This window comes from Balaenoptera acutorostrata, chromosome X, assembly GCF_949987535.1.
Source record: "Balaenoptera acutorostrata chromosome X, mBalAcu1.1, whole genome shotgun sequence".
NCBI classification, from domain to species: domain Eukaryota; kingdom Metazoa; phylum Chordata; class Mammalia; order Artiodactyla; family Balaenopteridae; genus Balaenoptera; species Balaenoptera acutorostrata.
This window is the reverse complement of record NC_080085.1, coordinates 68,916,702-68,935,432: the sequence shown is the minus strand read 5'-3', so window position 1 is coordinate 68,935,432 and position 18,731 is coordinate 68,916,702. Positions and strand designations below refer to the sequence as shown.

The following is an 18,731-nucleotide window of genomic DNA, read 5'->3' as shown; positions in this document are numbered from 1 at the left end:
GCTATATACTAGTGTATAACTTGAAACAAGTCACTGTACCCATGAGGCTCAGTTTTGTCATCTGTTAAGTGTGACTAATAACAATGTATAAGGATGGTATTATAAAATAATATTGTAGGCACTCATAAATGTAAGTCCTTTTCCCAAACATATACATAACATGTCCACCTGCCTACTTACAAACTGTATTTCTGCTAGAGGAGTGATTCTTTCCTTTTTTTAAATAGAAATATCACTTTTATTGACAAGATAGGGCCACAATGGGCAGCTTCACAGAACACAAATAAGATAGTCCCAAGGCAATAGTGTAAAATTGCAGCAGACAGGTTAATACTCTTTACCCTCATCCTCTCCCTCAGCACTATCTGCTCCAGCCTCCTCACTCCTTCTCAAGGGCAGCCATGTCCTCACGGGCCTCAGAAAACTCTCTTTCCTCCATGCCCTCACCCACGTACCGGTGAACAAAGGCACTCTTGACATACATCAGGTCAAACTTGTGGTCCAGGTGAGCCCAGGCCTCAGCAATGGCTGTGGTGCTGCTCAGCATGCACACAGCTCACTGTACTTTGGCCAAGAATCCACCAGGTACCACAGTGGGAAGCTGGAATTAATGCCAACTTTGAAGACGGGGGGCACCAGTCCACAAACTGGATGGTACGCTTGGTCTTGATGGTGGCAATGGCAGCAATGACATCTTTGGGAACCACGTCGCCATGGTACAACAGGCAGAAAGCCATGTATTTACCATGGCAAGGGTCACATTTCACCATCTGGTTGGCTGGCTCAAAGCAAGCATTGGCGATCTCTGCTACAGTAAGCTGTTCATGATAGGCTTTCTCAGCAGAAATGACAGGGGCATATGTGTCCAGAGGTCAGTGGATGTGGGGATAGGGCACCAGGTTTGTCTGGACTTCTGTCAGATCAACATTCAGGGCTCCATCACACCTCAGGGAAGCAGTGATGGAGGACACTATTTGGCTCATGAGGCGATTAAGATTAGTGTAGGTTGGGCCCTCGATATCAAGGTTTCTATAACAGATGTCATAGATGGCCTCATTGTCTACCACGAAGGCACAGTCAGAGTGCTCCAGTATGGTGTGGGTGGTGAGGATGGAGTTGTAGGGCTTAACTACAGCTGTGGAAACCTGGGTGGCTGGGTAAATGGAGAACTCCAGCTTGGACTTCCTGCCATAATCGACAGAGAGACGTTGGGAATAGTTATTGGCAGCATCTTCCTTGCCTGTGACGATCTGCTCAGGGTGGAAGAGCTGGTGGTAGGTGTCAGTGCGAACTTCATCAATGATTGTGGGTTCCAGGTCTACAAGCGCTGCCCTGGGCACATGCTTGCCAGCACCTGTCTCACTGAAGAAGGTGCTGAAGGAGTCGTCTCCTCCCCCAATGGTCTTGTCACTTAGCATCTGGTCATCGGGCTGGATGCCATGTTCCAGGCGGTAGAGCTCCCAGCAGAAATTGCTGATCTGGACACCAGCCTGGCCAACATGGCTGGAGATGCACTCACGCATGACTGAGACTTGTAGGGTTCTGTGGGGCTGGAGGAGGCAAGAGGATGGCCACAAAGATCTCCCACTGACAGACTATCAAGGAGTTCAGGGGAGAAGTAGTGACAAGAGGAGTGATTCTTAACCAGCAGAGCAATTCTTAACTCCCCAGAGAAAAACCTGGGGAGGTTTTCTCAAAATATGTATGACTGAGCTTTACCCCAGACATAGTGAACTCAATTCCATAGTAATAGGTTTAGGAACATGAATTTTAAAAAGGTTCCCAAGGGGATTCTGCTGTTTATCATTGGTTTATAGCCCTGCACTAAACTACAAATTGCTATTAAGGGGTCAAGAGCCATGTCTTATTACCTTTAACACTTAGTGGAGTGCCTAGTATCTGGTGGGTATTAGGATAATTTTTATTTATTTATTTATTTTTATTTTTAAAGTTTTATTGGAGTATAGTTGATTTACAATGTTGTTTCAGATAATTTTTAAATTGTTCAAATAATAATGAAATAATATGCAAATGTTAGGCAATTATTTATATTGAAAGTAATAATTTATTGGTATTCTCATGAATAGGAACAAGAATTTGTTAAGATTGTAGGAATCAAATATGAGGTTGGACCACCTACACTATGCTGCTTGAAGCTTGCATTTCTGGACCCCATTTCAGGCAAAATGACTGGAGAATCTTTTTCCATTAAGTGAGTATCTATCTTGGATCTTGTGTGTGTGTGTGTGTGTGTGTGTGTGTGTGTGTATTTTAATCCCTATCATGTATTCTGCAGAGTACAAGTCTTAATGGGAAAGAAAACATGACAGCACTACAGGCTTTAGAGTTTAAAGACCAAGGTTTAATGTTGAATTCTTGCTTTGTATAATTCTTGCTTTGTTTCTCCACTTAATAGCTCTCTATCTATCTATCTATCTATCTATCTATCTATATCTCAACTGAAAAACGTACAATGTGAGAGTTGTGGGTTTCACTTTTATTTGGGGACTTACTGAGGACTATAGTCTAGGAGACAGCCTCTCAGATAGCTCTGACAAACTGCTCTCAAGAGGTAGGAGGGAATGAGCCAGCGTATATATGATTTTTTGGCGGCTGGGAAATACATGTAGTCAAGCATACATCCTGCTAGTTATTGCTAGTCACAAGGATCAGATATCTCAGTTAATGATTTTAGTGCTTTTCTATATATGGGAAGATGCAAGAATCTGGGGTCATTGAAATTTTTCATTACATATGCATCTTAACTATCTAGGGGCCCATATATCCAAAACACAGAATGTTTCATCTTGAATTCCTTTCAGGGTGTGCTGTAGGTCAGCAACTACAGTGGCTAATGACTTGATCCTTGTAGAACTGGAGTGGCAGGCAACATATTTTTGTTTACAGTACCCCCTGTTGGTCATAAATTCAACCAAGGTTTGGGAAGAATGTCATGACCCATTTGTCCCATGGCGTTACGAAGGCTTATTCTTAGGTCAGGCAAGGACTTTGTTGATAGGCCACTCAATGTCCTATTTCTGGATTAGGCTTGGGATCATTTGTTTTACTAGACTCTTATAATCCAGGAAATATTCTCCCTTGTTGCTTCTTCTCATATCTAGAGTTGCGCTATTACAATTAATTTTATATGGAACTATGTATGTGATCAATTGCCTCAAGACATTTAAGCATCATTAGTTTTGTTGAAGACCTGGTTACACAATTGGGTAATGTAAGAAACAACAATCTTATAAAATAGACAGGATAAAAGTAATACGATTAGTGATATAGGGCTTCCCTGATGGCACAGTGGTTAAGAATCCACCTGCCAATGTAGGGGACATGGGTTCCAGCCCTGGCCTGGGAAGATCGCACATGCCGTGGAGCAACTAAGCCCGTGAGCCGCAACTACTGAGCCTGCACTGTAGAGCCCGTGAGCCACAACTACTGAGCCTGCGTGCCACAACTACTGAAGCCCACGCGCCTAGAGCCCGTGCTCCACAACAAGAGAAGCCACCGCAATGAGAAACCTGCACACCACATTGAAGAGTAACCCCCGCTCACCGCAACTAGAGAAAGCCCACACACAGCAACGAAGACCCAAGGCAGCCAAAAATAAATAAATAATAAATAAATAAATAAGTAAGTAAATAAGTAATATAGCTAGTGATATAAATAATGTCATAAGTAAATATTTAAGCCAAACAGATCAAACAGATGGGCTTTAATTTAAGTAAAGGCATTCACAGGGACCTTGAGATTTGCAACATTTTGCTCAATACCTCCACATTAAGCATATATTCCTGGATGTTTAGAAAGTAACATATACTGTTATATCAGTATACTGAATCATATGTACTTTACTTTCTCCTCAGGTATCATGACATGCCAGATGTCATTGACTTCCTTGTGCTACATCAGTTTTATAATGAAGCCAAAGAAAGGAACTGGCAGATTGGTAAGTATAGAATTCTCACTGAATAATTATTGTTTGAAGTAGAGTAAGTAACTTTTAAACCGATTTAACAGAAAGAAACCGGTAGACTGAAAAAGCTGTTAGCCAAATTAGAAAAATTAAATTAAATTTTTCTTTTCGGTTACGTTTAGGTGATTTTATGAACATTGTATGTGGCATAAAACCTTTTCTGTGAATACCTACTCTATTAGAATACAAATCTGTATTAAAAAGAAAATCTTGAAATGTCCATGGCCATGAAATGGAGTACTTAACACTTGGGCTTTTAACAGACCTTTACTGATTGTGAGTTTCTCTCTCCTTTGTCTCTCTCTCTCTCTCTTTCTCCCCCCTCACCCCCTCTCCCGCTCCCTCTTCATCCTCTTCTACCTCTTTCCATCTACCCCTCTGCCCTCCTCCTCTCTCCCTCTCCCCCTCTCCCTTTTTCTCCCTTTCTCTCTTTCCCCTTCTTATTCTCTCCCCCTCTATTCCTCCCCCTTCACTAGCTGTTTAATCTTGGGCAAGATTTTAACCTCTCTCTGCCTCAATTCCATTATCTGTAAAATGGGAATCACATCAGAACATACCTATAAGGTCGATATGAATAAAATGGTACCTGACACAGAGCAAACACTATGTTATTATCTGCTATTAGTACTTTTAAATTCTCCTTTCTTATGTGGGAGAAACATTTTTGTCCATATGGTTGGTTTTGTATTCCTTAGCCATTTACAGGTACAAAACTAGCATGAAGAGATTTTTAAAAACAAAATGGTGAAACAAAAAATAGAAGAAACAACTGTAGTATCATATGTGCAGTACAAAAAGCAGTATGTCTAATGATGATCCCAAGTAATTGATAAACGTTAAATTATATGCGGTAATGTGTGATTTATTTCAGAATAATTATTAGCATTTGGAAATCAAAATCCTTGAAGAGGGTAAAATGTAAAATTCACATATATGGAAAACTCAGATTGAAACTTCTAATAATGCTGGATACAATGCTGCTTCTGTATTCAACAAAAACTAGCAGTTTAGAGTGGGAACAGAGTGATTATTCTCAAGAGCACTCTTAAGAATTTCTAAAAACATTGTAGGTGATAGATTCCGCAGTATAATAGATGACGCCTGGTGGTTTGGGACCGTGGAGAGTCAGCAGCCTTTTCAACCAGAGTATCCTGATAGTTCTTTCCAGTGTTACAGTGTTCAGTAAGTATATTTATGGTCTTTTACACCTGATATAATACTTTAGTACTACATGGACTTTCTATAAACCCTACCTTACCTAGTCTTATAAGACTTGTACCTGTAAGGAAGTAATCATAATACCTTTAAGGAAGGAATTTGGTGATAAACCTTTTGGTCCAGTATGCATGCTAACACAAAGCAGGAACTGAAGACTTATTTCTGCCTCCCTTATTCCTGTATTTTCTCTTAAGTATTTCTATTTTAGACAAGAATTACAATTATTATTTCATGAAGAATACTGAAATTAATTGTGTTTAAATTAATTGTTACAGCTGGAATATAATACTAAATATTTACATAGTCTTTTATTTAATGGTATGAATTCTAGACAGGAGTGACTGCATTATGTTTGGATATACTGTTTGTCTACAATTTACTTTTGTTCTTCATGAAATACCAGAGTTGTAAGATTCCTGATAAATAAAGCTTTCTTCCCAAGAATGATAGAACAAATGTTTATTCCGTGAAGATTGACTTTTAGCCTCCATATTGTAGATCAAAAGGGAATAATAAACTTTTGGAGAAGCTATAATACTCAACCTGTTAGAATAAAGTAGGTTATCTCATAGAAAGAAGTGATCTATTAAATCGACTTTTTTAACCTGAATGGAATTTTCCAAAGAGATCTTTTTATTCCGTACCCTGGCTTAACATTGAATGTATGCTTGGTTGGAATTAAAAAAAAAAAGGGCCAGCAGAACTAAGAGTAAGCTTATGACTCTCTTTCATATTGATGGACCATGTTTTCTCTATTAGAGGCTTATTATTATCTTTGTGTAAGCGAAGTTGTACTTCAAGGAAACTGTATTGTCCCTTTACAAATTTCACCCCCAAGAAGTAATGCAAATGATGCTAGTATATAAAGTGTCATCTGAATTTGATTTGTATCTTGTTATTTTTTAATAGCTGGGACAATAACGAGAGAGAAAAGATGAGTCCCTGGGATATGGAGCCAATTCCAGAAGGAAGTAAATATGCTTTTAAAAAATGAATTATAATTTTTCTAAAAGAAAAATGGCAATATCATGATTCTAGAAACTAATTATTTCTGATTTTTCACTTTATGCATAGCTGCCTTTCCAGATGAAGTTGGTGCTGGTGTTCCTGTGTCCCAGGAGGAATTGACTGCTTTGCTATACAAACCTCAGGAAGGAGAGTGGGGGGCTCATTCCAGAGATGAGGAATGTGAACGAGTTATTCAGGGCATCAACCACCTTCTTTCCCTGGGTATGGTGAATGTGAAAGAATATTAGGAAGATGGGAAGGAATAAGGAAAACCAGCAGAATTATAAGTTTTGTAAAAGGAAATGCATTTTCTCACGGTATACTTTTAACTCAAGAGGCACGGTGATTCTAGTTTTAATAATAACATTTTTATATGCTTGGCCAAAGTAATGACTGGCAAACTTTTTCAGTTCTGGGGCTGTAATAATGAAGGCAGCCATATAGGTGTCTTTTACTTTCTTGAGTCATTTTGGCTCTCTAGCTATTCCCTGAGCCTAACTTTGGATCGATTTTTTGGTAAAGACAGTGGGTGCAGTAATATATTTTACTCCATGACTACTTATATTTTCTGAAGTATATCACAAGACATTTGACATTTATCCAGAAAAGACATAAATTTGAAGTTAAACACAGTTCTCCTTTAATTCTGTCTTGTTTTTACCTGATTTGAACCAGTGTATCATGCATGATTGATTCATAGATAGAATGTCCAAATAAAAAGAATAACATTATAATAGTATTGGTCTAGTTTTTGCATAATTGAATCATCAGCATTTTAGAAATGTAGTATTATATTGCCCACCCTTCTTGTTTATGTGTGTTTTTGTTTGTTAACATGAAATGTTAGTGTTCTTTATAATTGTCTTTTTTTATTTTGTAAATGTTGTAGATTTTGCCAGCCCTTTTGCTGTTCCAGTGGATCTCAGTGCCTATCCCTTGTATTGTACTGTAGTTGCTTATCCAACTGACCTCAACACCATCAGGCGGAGACTTGAAAATCGCTTTTACAGGTCTGTTTAGTTTTTATCATTTCCTAAAAGCTTGTATAGTTTTATATATTTTGCTTTCCTTTTTGCATAATGATACACTGAGATCTTTGTTTTCATAGTGTAAAATAACCGTTCAGAAGACCCACTCCAAAATTTCTCCTGAAAATTTGGAACACTGATTTCCCTTTATTCAGTAGATTTTCACTCTTCCAGGGTAAGAAGGGGTATGGACAGGGAGGAAATTATGACTAGCACAAGTCACATATGAAACAAAAACTACAGTTAATTTTAGCTTATTAAAGGCAGATTAAGTAGTTTGTGGATTCATCCTGATTATGGTGCTCCAGGGACTTGGAGCATGTTTTAAATCCCCTGTTGGGGAATTAGGCAGCAGTTAATTAGATTTAATTACCAGCCCCAAAGTGTGTATAGAAAAAGCCAAGTTTTTTTTTTCCTTGGTTTTGGTTGGGAGTGGGGTGATTATGGGAAGGCAGTGGAGGGCAGCTTTTGCTACCTCTCTCACCTTAGAGTCTACTGTGTCCTAACCACAATTATTCCATGAGATGGTTATAAATATAACCAGTTGGGTGTATTTTATATCTTTACCTATAATTTCATTCAATAGTATATATCATAAAAGCAATGAGATAAAAATCTGTCCTTTTTGTTTTTTGCTTTTCTCTGAAAATGAAACATTCTTCTGTTGACTTTATCAAAGCACTATTTGTTTGTTTTTGTTACTTTGACCTTGGTCAAATCACTATTTACACACAATGCCGTGGGTCAGTTCTTTTCCAAGTTTTCATATCCAAGTTTATAGTCCAGTGGTTCTGAACTCTTGCCTGTGATTCAAATACTCTAACTATATACCTTTATTAGTGCACATTAGTCACACACATATATTGAGTCACATACATATATTTGAACACCTTTGACATATCATGATTAAATGCCTAGTTGTTCTATGTTGTCTAATCCTAGAATAGACTTTAAATGTATCAACCAAGAGTAACAGGGTATTTTTTCTTCCATAGGAGAATATCAGCATTAATGTGGGAAGTACGCTACATTGAGCATAATGCTAGGACTTTCAATGAGCCAGACAGTCCTATAGTTAAAGCAGCCAAAATTGTAACTGATGTCTTACTTCGATTTATTGGGTAAGAAGCAGTTTTATCTCCCATAGAGGCTGACTTCTGACTTCTAAAATTTATTGAAATATATTTTAACTTATTTGTCTTCTCAGGGATCAGAGCTGTACTGATATACTGGATACTTATAATAAAATTAAAGCAGAAGAGCTAAACAGTACTGATGCAGAGGAGGTAAGAATCACAGCATGATTAGTAGGCATGAATTCCTTTTCTGTCATTTAAAGTACAATAAGTATTATATGTAAGTGTTAAAACTGGCTATGAGCAGTGAAGCTGATTTCTGAAAGCTGGCTGAACACCTGCATCTTTTTGTATTAAACTCTTTAACCTATATGTAGATAATATATACCAAAAATGTAGTGGTGCTACAGTCAGAGAGAGGTGGTCAGTCATCCTTTTTGACATAGTGGGTTTCAGTGATGAGAAATCAATACTTTATTTTCCAGCCCTTGAAAACAGGACAAGGCACTAAACAGTGTTTTAAAAGAATGGTTAGTTGCTGGAAGTTTTAGTAGGGATTAATTTTCTACACAGTATATATAAAATTTTTAAGTATTTTATAATTTTAAACTTGAAAGTCTACATTTTTAGTAGTTTCATGGAATTGCTATTTGATTTCCTTTATGAAAATTTGCAAACATAAACCAGTTTTTCTTAATGAAATGGAATTAGTATTGTCAGTAGACCCTCATGTATCTTATTTCCCCACACAGTCATATCCCTAATTTACATTAAGCTATTTGTGACTAGAATCTATGATAGAGAGAAGCAAAAACCAAGATAAGAGGCTTAAACAGTAATGAAAAGTGATAATTCAAAAATATTTAATGGAAAACAATTCATCCCAGGGATGAGTGACTCAAATATGCTGGATTTTATTGCAGTGGCTATTATTGTACAGAGATATTTTACATGTTTATATTTTCTGTACTGTTAATTCCCAGAATGGTAAATCTCCAGTGTTTTTAAAAATCACAAAAATGTATTTGACTATAAAATGTTGTAAGTATTATTGAAGTTAAATGTTATTTACATATTAAGGAAAACTCAGATATGCCAATTAGATATTATCCTCCTGAAACTAATGAAAAATGTATCATTCTTATTCCTGATATTTTCTCTGACCTTTCGTATAAATGCATTTTGATTCAGAATTTGATGTAGCAAGAATACCTCCTCAAAGTAGCATTACTTGGATTAGAATAGGAAATTAAAGTAAAATGTAATTCAGCAACCTTATTTTTCCTTTCTTCCTCCCTCCCTCCCTCTCTCCCTTCCTCCCTCCCTCCCTCCCTTCCTTCCTTTCTTTCAACATTTAAGTTCTACTCTTTAAGTAAATTGTAGTTATACAATACAGTGTTATCAATTATAGTCACCATGGTTTACGTTAGATCCTTATATCCTCAGACCTTATTCATCTTCTAGCTGGGAGTTTGTATCCTTTTACCACCCTCTCCATATTCCCCCCCACCATCTGGACCACCACCCAACCACTTTTCTGTACTCTGTTTCTATGAGTTTGACTTTATTTTTTTAAAGATTCTACATATGAGTGATACCATGCAGTATTTGTCTTTCTTTGTCTGACTTATTTCACTTAGCATAATGCCCTCAAGGTCCATCTGCATTGTCACAAATGGCAGAATTACCTTCTTTCTTAAGGCTGAATAATATTCCATTGTGTATATATATACACCATATCTTCTCTGTCCATTCATCTGTTGACAGACAGATTGTTTCCATATCTTAGCTATTGTGAATAATACTGCAATGAACATGGGAGTACAACTTTATATCTTTGATATCTTGTTTTTATTTCCTTTAGATATATGCCCAGAAGTGAGATTGCTGGATCATATGGTAGTTCTGTTTTTAATTTTTTGAGGAACCTCCATACTGTTTTCCATAGTGGCTGTACCGATTTACATTCCTACCAACAGTGCACAAGGACTCTCTTTTCTCCACATCCTCGCCAGCACTTGTTATTTCTTTGTCTATTTGATAATAACCATTCTAACAGGTGTGAGGTGATATTTCACTGTGGTTTTCATTTGCTTTTCCCTGATGATTAGTGATGTTGAGTGCCTTTTCATGTACTCGTTGGCCGTTTGGATGTCTCCTTTGGAAAAATGTCTATTCAGTTTCTCTGCCCATTTTTTAATTGGATTCTTTGTTCTTTTGCTATCAAGTTGTTTATATCTTTTGGATATTAACCCCCTATCAAATATATGATTTGCAAATATTTTCTCCCATTTGGTACATTGCCTTTCATTTTGTTGATGGTTTTCTTTACTGTGCAGAAGCTTTTTAGTTTGATGTAGTCCCACTTGTTTATTTTTGCTTTTGTTGCCTTTTATTACCTTTGGATTTTGTCACATCCAAAAACATCATTGTCAAGACCAATGTCAAGCAGCTTACCCCCCTGTGTTTTCTCTTAGGAGTTTTATGGTTTTATGTCTTACATCCAAGTCCTTAATCCATTTTGAGTTGTGTTTAATGTATGGTGTAAGATAGGTGTCCAGTTCCATTCTTTTGCAGGTGGATATCCAGTTTTCCTAGCACAATTTATTGAAGAAACTATCCTTTCCCTATTTTATATTCTTGGCTCCTCTGTTGTAAATTAATTGACCAATATGCATGGGTTTATTTCTGTGCTCTATTCTGTTCCATTGATCTCTGTGTTTTATGTCAATACCATACTCTTGTGATTACTTTATCTTTGTAATATACTTTGGTATCAGGAGGTGTGATGCCTCCAGCTTGTTCTTCTTTCTCAAGATTGATATTAGAATTCTTTTATATGGTTCCATATGAATTTTAAGATGATTTTCTATTTCTGCAAAAAATGCTGTTGGAAATTGTGTTGAATCTGTATATTGCTTTGAGTAGTACAAACATTTTAACGATATTAATTTTTCCAACCCATGAGCATGGACTATCTTTCCATTCATTTGTGTTTTCTTCTGTTTCATCAAGGTCTTATAGTTTTCAGTGTCCAGATCTTTCAACTCCTTGGTTAAATTTATTCCTAGGTATTTTATTCTTTTTGATGCAATTATAAATGGCATTATTTTCTTAATTTCTCTTTCTGATAGCCCATTATTAGTATATAGAAGCACAACTTATTTTTGTATATTGATTTTGTATCCTGCAACTTTACTGAATTTGTTGATTAGTTCTAGCAGTTTTTTGGTGGAGTATTTAGAGTTTTCTATATGTAATATTATGTCATCTGCTAACAGACAGTATTACTTCTTCCTTTTTAATTTGGATGTCTTTGTTTTTCTTGACTAATTGCTCTAGCTAGGACTTCCAATACTATGTTAAATAAAATAAAAGAGTGGGCATCCTTGTCTCGTTCCTGATCTTAGAGGAAAAGCTTTTGGGTTTTTTCCATTGACCATGAAGTTAGCTGTGAGTTTGTCATATATGGCCTTTATTATGTTGAAATAAAATCTATACCTATTTTGTTATATCTTTTGGATGTTAACCCCCCAGGGAGTTTTTATCATGGATGGATGTTGCTCACCTCAGAATGGAACTCTGGGTTAGAATAGAAAATTAAAGTAAAATGTAATTCAGCAATTTTAGAAAGGGAAGCCAATGGCTCATGAGCTACTTTGCTTTCTTTTTTAAAAAAAAAATTATTGGGGTATAGTTGATTTACAATGTTGTGTTAGTTTCAGGTGTACAGCAAAGTGAATCTTATACATATACATATATCCACTCTTTTTTAGATTCTTTTCCCATATAGGCCATTACAGGGTACTGAGTACAGTTCCCTGTGCTAGACAGTAGGTCCTTATTAGTTATCTATTTTATATGTAGTAGTGTGTATATGTCAATCCCAATCTTCCAATTTATCCCTCCCCCACCCTTACCCGCCTAGTAACCATAAGTTTATTTTCTACATCTGTAACTCTATTTCTGTTTTGTAGATAAGTTCATTTGTAGCCTTTTTCTAGATTCTCCGAGGCATTACCAGTGTGCTTCACCATCACCAAGTTAATAGTGGTGTGTGGGCCTTACCTCTTTGTATTAAAAAACTAACCCTCAGAGGGATACTTAACTGAATCTTATGTTTTAATAAACATTCATATTTTCCCTATAGAAAAGAGATGTATTTCTTGAAGTAGCAAAAGATTAATCATGAGTAATTCATGATTATAGTATATTAAATTAGCATGTCATATAAAATAAGTTTTCTTAAAAAATACTAACATTTAGGTACAACTTTAGATACCAATGATTGTATTTTCCCCTCATTTCCTATTCTGATTTAAAGAGAAACCTCATTTACTCTTCTTCTCCCAGTATATTTTCCAACTTGTACATAGCATGTAGGTGAAGTTTGGAGTGAGTCTCCCTCCCACCTTTGTTCTGTTGCCTGCTCCAATGAGGGAGTTAATTTTGATTATATTTGCCATTTCTTTGTAAATTTTATCTAATTTGTAAGACTGAATATAACTTAATATCTTCTCCCACTCTTCCTTTTTAATTTTAGGATACAGAAATGGTTGATTTAGATTCAGATGGTCCTGGTACTTCATCTGGAAGAAGGGTAAGTGAATAAATGAACTGCTGATAAGAAAAAATTCAGACTTCCTGTGTCAGGGATCCCTAAGACCAACTCCACATATTTGGAGAGTTGCTAGAAAGACTTAATGGAACTCAGTATATATACTTGTTAACTCATCGCTAAGGTTTATGACAGTGACACAGTAAGGATACACAGCTGGATCACAGGGAAAAAGATACAGGCAGAGTCTGGAGGAATCCATGTGCAGGTTTCTTTATGTTCTCTCTCTCCTCTGAAGGGCCACACAGAGTACATTCTTTCCCCACAATGAAAATGTAGCAACATGTGTGTGATTAGAGACTGAGCTCCCAAAGAATTTATTGGGAGCTTGCTATGTAGACCCCATCTAGCTAGCACCTGCCAAGATTCCAGACTCCCAGAAAGCAGGAAAGCATAGGAAATGTACAGGAAAGTGAATGTTCAGCACAAGTGACATTCTTTGTACAAACAGTGTGGGCACAGTAAACCACCTTTATTATTTAGGAAAGAGTTCAAGTATCAAGTTCCTAGACGCCAGTCAAGGGCCAACCTTATAAGCAAGCCCTGCTAAAGATAGCCTCAGGTCTGTTATGTTAACTCTGTTCTGCACACTTCTCCTCTATGATAATTAGACAAACATTTGTTGTATATAAGGAAAATGTTTCCTTTCAAATACTGAAACAGATTGTGTAAAAAAGGCATCAAATAGTAAAGGCAAGAATATATTATGACCACAAAGGGTTTACTTAAGAATATATATATTGTTCAAGTGTTATTTTGAGAAAATTATGGTGCCATTGTCAAATATTCTTAACTAGCAGCAAAGACTAAGGTATTAAAATTATTGACCTTGTAGATTTTCTTAAAATGAGAATTCAGAATACTAGAATTCTTGCTGTTTCTAAGAATATAATATCCAGTTTTTATTTGTTTATATTTTTGCCAGGGAGAATGATGTTTAATCTAAACTAAGAAACTTTTAAATAGCAGCTGCTCTATCTTATATAGATATATATTAACTTAGGAAGACAGGAGAAAATCAATGAAGACTTAAGGAAAGAGCTTTTAGATATAATTATTTTAAAATCTACAGGTCAAATGCCGAGGCAAAAGACTGTCTTTAAAGTGTGATCCTGATGCTTGGAGAAAACAATGCACAGAACTGTTGGGCCTCATTTATGAACGTGAAGACTCAGAGCCATTTCGACAGCCATCTGATCCTCTTTCCTACCCAGTAAGTATAGTTATTTAAATAATTACCAATACGTAATTTCCCATAAATGTCCATGCTAAGTTCTAGTTAAGAGCCCTTTCCCCCCTTCTTCCTTCCTTCCTTCTTCCTTCTTTGTTTGTGTATCTTTGAATTGTGAAAGTGGGTAGTGTGATTAGTCATGACTTTTTAAAATGCCTGACATGTACTTTGTAAATTACACAGTTGTAAACCAAATTTTAATCTAAACATCTTTGCATTTCCTTCCTGCTTTTATTTTGCATATTTGTTTAATGCATTTTATTAACTTCTAATAAACTTCTACATACTGGAGACCCTTGATAACATATGTCAGCCCTATTTAATTTATAATAAATAAGTTATTCAATATGATCACTTAGAGTAATCAATATACCATATTACTTTTCATCAAAGATAAAAGCATGAGAACTTAAATTACAGGATTCCTTTTCTAGGAGTATATCTATTTATATGTTGAATAACCTTTTAGTATAGATAGCAAATCTGTTTTAGCTTTTTCAGAAAAAAGGTACAGCAATATTTCAGAAATACATCAAACCATCCTCTGAAATTAGTAAACATCAGTATTCTCTGCATACCCAGGTTTCAGTTGGGAAAAAATATTATTCAAATAAGGAACAAAATTACGTTCAACAAAACTTGATTTGTTTTTGTAGGGGGTTTAGGTAGAATAAATTAGTTTTGTGTTTTTCATGGTAGAGGAGAATGGTGAATGTAGAATTCCTTCATCTTAAATTATAGTCAGTAAACACATAATTCCTATTTATGGATCTTTGAGCTTTAAATCATAATTGCATTGCAAGTCTTGATATTTTGTTGTGGTGGTCTGGAAATACAATATATCTTCTTTACCCTAATAGGGCCATCAAGAGCAAGAGGGCGAATCCTCTGAGTCAGTTATTCCAGAACGACAAGATCCATCTCTTTGTGAGGTAGGCTTAGTAGTCTCTTAAAAGGCATATGTGTTCTGGTTGTTTTTGTGTTGTTTTACTTTTTTAAATCCCAATACTGTAAACAAACCTTTTATAATTTGTAAAGCTATTTTTCAACTTTGCTCACTATCTTTTTACCTTTGTTTGAGTTTTTGGTTGTTTATTTTTTGTCTTTTAAACAACACATGCTCTGGAGAGTTCTTTGTAGCATCTGGGTAGATGTTTGTTTGTTTCTATAGGCCTAAAGCTACTGTAGCAGAGTAGAAAACATCAATTACACAACATAATTATGTCTGTAATTGCAGCTGATTGTTCCCAGTGGGACTTTATTCAGCAGGCTGACTGGATCTTTTGAGTTATGGTCATTGTATTACATGAAGTTCCAATATTTTTTCTCTATGAAAATCTTTGTTTCATAAGCCATATTATGTTGAAATATACTTTGGTTTTTATGATTTAAGCAAAAAAAATTAAGAAGATACATTAAGATCAACTGTGGTTCCTCATACTTTGAAAAATATTTTCTCTTTTTATAATACCTTTCTTCTGCCCCTTCATCTGGCCCTTTGGCTTCTCCTTTGAGAGAAATGTTGTCCTTTTATTTCTTAATGATTCTAAGTAGGATGAAGGATCTAATATTAACTATGGTTTTCACTCCAGAACATGTTTATTATTGGTGGTTGTGGTATACATAAGTATAAATTTCAGATATAATTCCATATGATAACCCTAGGAATATCTTAACTAGACTTGAAAGATTTAGGTTAAAATAGAAAGAATATTCTCCTACCCCTAACTAATAAAAATCAAACTAATTATGAATCTGAGACTGAAGACTTTAGATGAAGCACAAGTGTCACATTTATTAAAAAACAAAAAGATAGGAGAAAGGCACAAACATGACCAATTTGATTTTGACCTTCAACTAATGACAGTTTAGGTAGAATGCCCTCATGCCAACTCCCTGGCACATTGCTCAATGAAAGTAGAAGATGGGATTATTCACACAGAATTAAATAGTTCCATGTCACAAATTAGCTACCTATTTCCAAGATATTCCCATCTATGTAGAGATGAAGCCAGTGGCTGTGGATTTTCTATTCTGTCCCTTGAGAGAGTCATATGGTTTTCCATTGAAGGGTGAGGGCTAAGACCCTCCCACAGACCCCTGCTGTTTCCCTGAGCCACCAAAAGACTTCTATTAAATGGATGGTTTGGGACTAGGAAGAGGTAACTGGCAGATTGAAGAGCAGTGTGTTTGTTTCATGATGATGCAAATTTCAGTCCCATTGTATTATGTAGTGTTGTTACCCAGCCTGTGTGTTTAATAACACATTCTTCTTTGTAGGATTATCATGTTATAGACACTCCTATGGACTTCAGCACTGTGAAAGAAACTTTGGAAGCAGGAAACTATGGTAGTCCTCTGGAATTTTATAAGGATGTTCGCCAAATATTCAGCAACTCCAAAGCTTATACCTCTAATAAAAAGTCAAGGGTATGAAAAAACCAATATTAGGTGGATTAATTACCTAAGTGTTTAGTTATATATATCAGGCAATTTTCTTTCACCAGTTTTAAAATTGCTAAACAAGTATGTACTACCATTCTGACATAGTTTCTAAAGTTTGATTCTCAGTACTTTCTCTGAAACAGTTTATTAAGCATGCATTAAAGATACATTTAGCATAGTCATTCTGAAATTAAGCCCTTCTTCCTTTCTCCTACTGCCTCTTCTTTACTCTTAAGTAATACCTATATTTGCCAGAGAGAAGTCAAGGAAAGGAGTGGTAGAAATTTGAGTACTCTTTAATATGTCCAATAAATAATTTGATAAATAAAAGTGGTTGACAGGATTAATTTATATGAAATATTTAGATTAGCTCTGAATATTTATGTTCCCTTTATTATAACAAATTAGTGAACTATATTGGGAAATTATAACTGTTTATTCATACTCACGTTTAATACTTTCTCTGTGTTTTGTCAGTACTTAAACATCTTGAAAACAAAAAGTAATAATTTTTGTGTTTTCTAATCACTAGTATCTGATTAACTTTTAAATCAATTGCACAGTAGGTATATACATGCTCACTTCCACCTCATATGAAATGAATTTTCACTGATTTCTGTACACATAATTTTTCACACTTGATTTATTTTCTACATTTACATGTGTACTGATAAATGTTTGTATAATCTTTAAACAGTAGGTTTTATATTTTGAAGCCTTTTTAAAAATATATATTATGAACATTTTTCCATCTTATTATTACTCTTTGAAAACAGAAGAGTAGGTGGTTTTGTGTAGGTGGTTTTGTGTTGTTTAACCAGCGTCCTGGTGCTAGAGATTTAGGTTGTTTTTAGTTTTTCACTTTAAATGGATAATGCTGTGGCTAACATCTTTAACATCCTTGAACATAATTATTTTGTGTGTGTAATTCTCTGATATTTCCTTAGGATAAATTCCTAAAGATGAAATTATTAGCCAAAGGATGTATATATTTTAAGTTTTTTGGCAAATATTGCAGATTGTCCTTAGAATGTTGTTCAGATTAAAATACCCACTGGCAATGTATAAGAATGTTTTTTCCTTCCCTTCCCAACATTGGATATTATCTTTTAAAAATCTTTATTAATTTGTAGGTGAAAATGGTATTTTGTTTTAATTCTTCAGGAAGAATTTTTCAAGTGTAAGAAGCACATATATTATGTCTGAAAGGATGATGTTGATATTGTTCAGGCATGTTTATAACCTGTTATTTTTATATAATTAAAGTAGTTGGTAAAACAAGACTAATTTCTACCTTTTCAGATCTATAGCATGACATTGCGATTATCTGCCTTATTTGAAAGTCATATTAAAAATATCATCTCTGAATATAAGTCAGCAATCCAGAGTCAGAAGAGGAGAAGGCCACGGTACAGAAAACGTCTAAGAAGCAGCAGCAGTTCATTATCTAGTAGCAGAGCTCCTAGGTATATTACATTGACATAGCAGTTTAGTTTTCAAAGCATCTTGTATGTATTACCTCACTTCTTAAAGTTTATTGACTACTTTGAGGGAATCCAAGAGATTTTTTTTGGTTTTTTTTAGAAATTCTTTTTTTTTTTAATTTATTTATTTTTATTTATTATTTATTTTTGGCTGTGTTGGGTCTTCGTTTCTGTGCGAGGGCTTTCTCTCTAGTTGCGGCAAGCGGGGGCCACTCTTCATCACGGTGCGCAGGCCTCTCTCTATCGCGGCCTCTCTTGTTGCGGAGCACAGGCTCCAGACGCGCAGGCTCAGTAGTTGTGGCTCATGGGCCTAGTTGCTCCGCGGCATGTGGGATCTTCCCAGACCAGGGCTCGACCCCGTGTCCCTTGCATTGGCAGGCAGATTCTCAACCACTGTGCCACCGGGGAAGCCGGAGATTTTTGTTGTTGTTGTTAGAACTCTTATACCTATGTAAAGGTGGAGCTGGTAACCCAAAGCTTTGCTTATATGGCTTTTACTATACCAAAACCTTTTTTTTTATATTTTAATGATTGAAATTTAACTTTGTCTTATTACCAATTTGAATTATTTCACTTAAATTATATTGCATTTCTTCTTTGCTTAGCTTAAGCATTTTGTATCATACTGTCTATCATAA

At 35.5% G+C, this 18,731-nt stretch overlaps 1 protein-coding gene and 1 pseudogene across 2 annotated transcripts in view; one reads left to right on the top strand and one right to left on the bottom strand.

The window, feature by feature from the left end:
• BRWD3 (bromodomain and WD repeat domain containing 3) overlaps positions 1 to 18,731 on the top strand; it is a 114,982-nt gene that overhangs the window by 86,289 nt on the left and 9,962 nt on the right. For both annotated transcript variants that reach the window (XM_057538078.1, XM_057538079.1), the window contains 13 exons: positions 2,088 to 2,212; positions 3,876 to 3,958; positions 5,056 to 5,167; positions 6,113 to 6,174; positions 6,278 to 6,433; positions 7,101 to 7,221; positions 8,235 to 8,360; positions 8,447 to 8,525; positions 12,859 to 12,915; positions 14,006 to 14,146; positions 15,025 to 15,096; positions 16,445 to 16,594; positions 17,912 to 18,075. In XM_057538078.1, coding sequence (XP_057394061.1) covers positions 2,088 to 2,212; positions 3,876 to 3,958; positions 5,056 to 5,167; positions 6,113 to 6,174; positions 6,278 to 6,433; positions 7,101 to 7,221; positions 8,235 to 8,360; positions 8,447 to 8,525; positions 12,859 to 12,915; positions 14,006 to 14,146; positions 15,025 to 15,096; positions 16,445 to 16,594; positions 17,912 to 18,075 — 1,448 coding nt within the window. The remainder of the gene's footprint in view (positions 1 to 2,087; positions 2,213 to 3,875; positions 3,959 to 5,055; positions 5,168 to 6,112; positions 6,175 to 6,277; positions 6,434 to 7,100; positions 7,222 to 8,234; positions 8,361 to 8,446; positions 8,526 to 12,858; positions 12,916 to 14,005; positions 14,147 to 15,024; positions 15,097 to 16,444; positions 16,595 to 17,911; positions 18,076 to 18,731) is intronic.
• On the bottom strand, positions 328 to 1,523 carry LOC103011676 (tubulin alpha-1C chain-like; annotated as a pseudogene).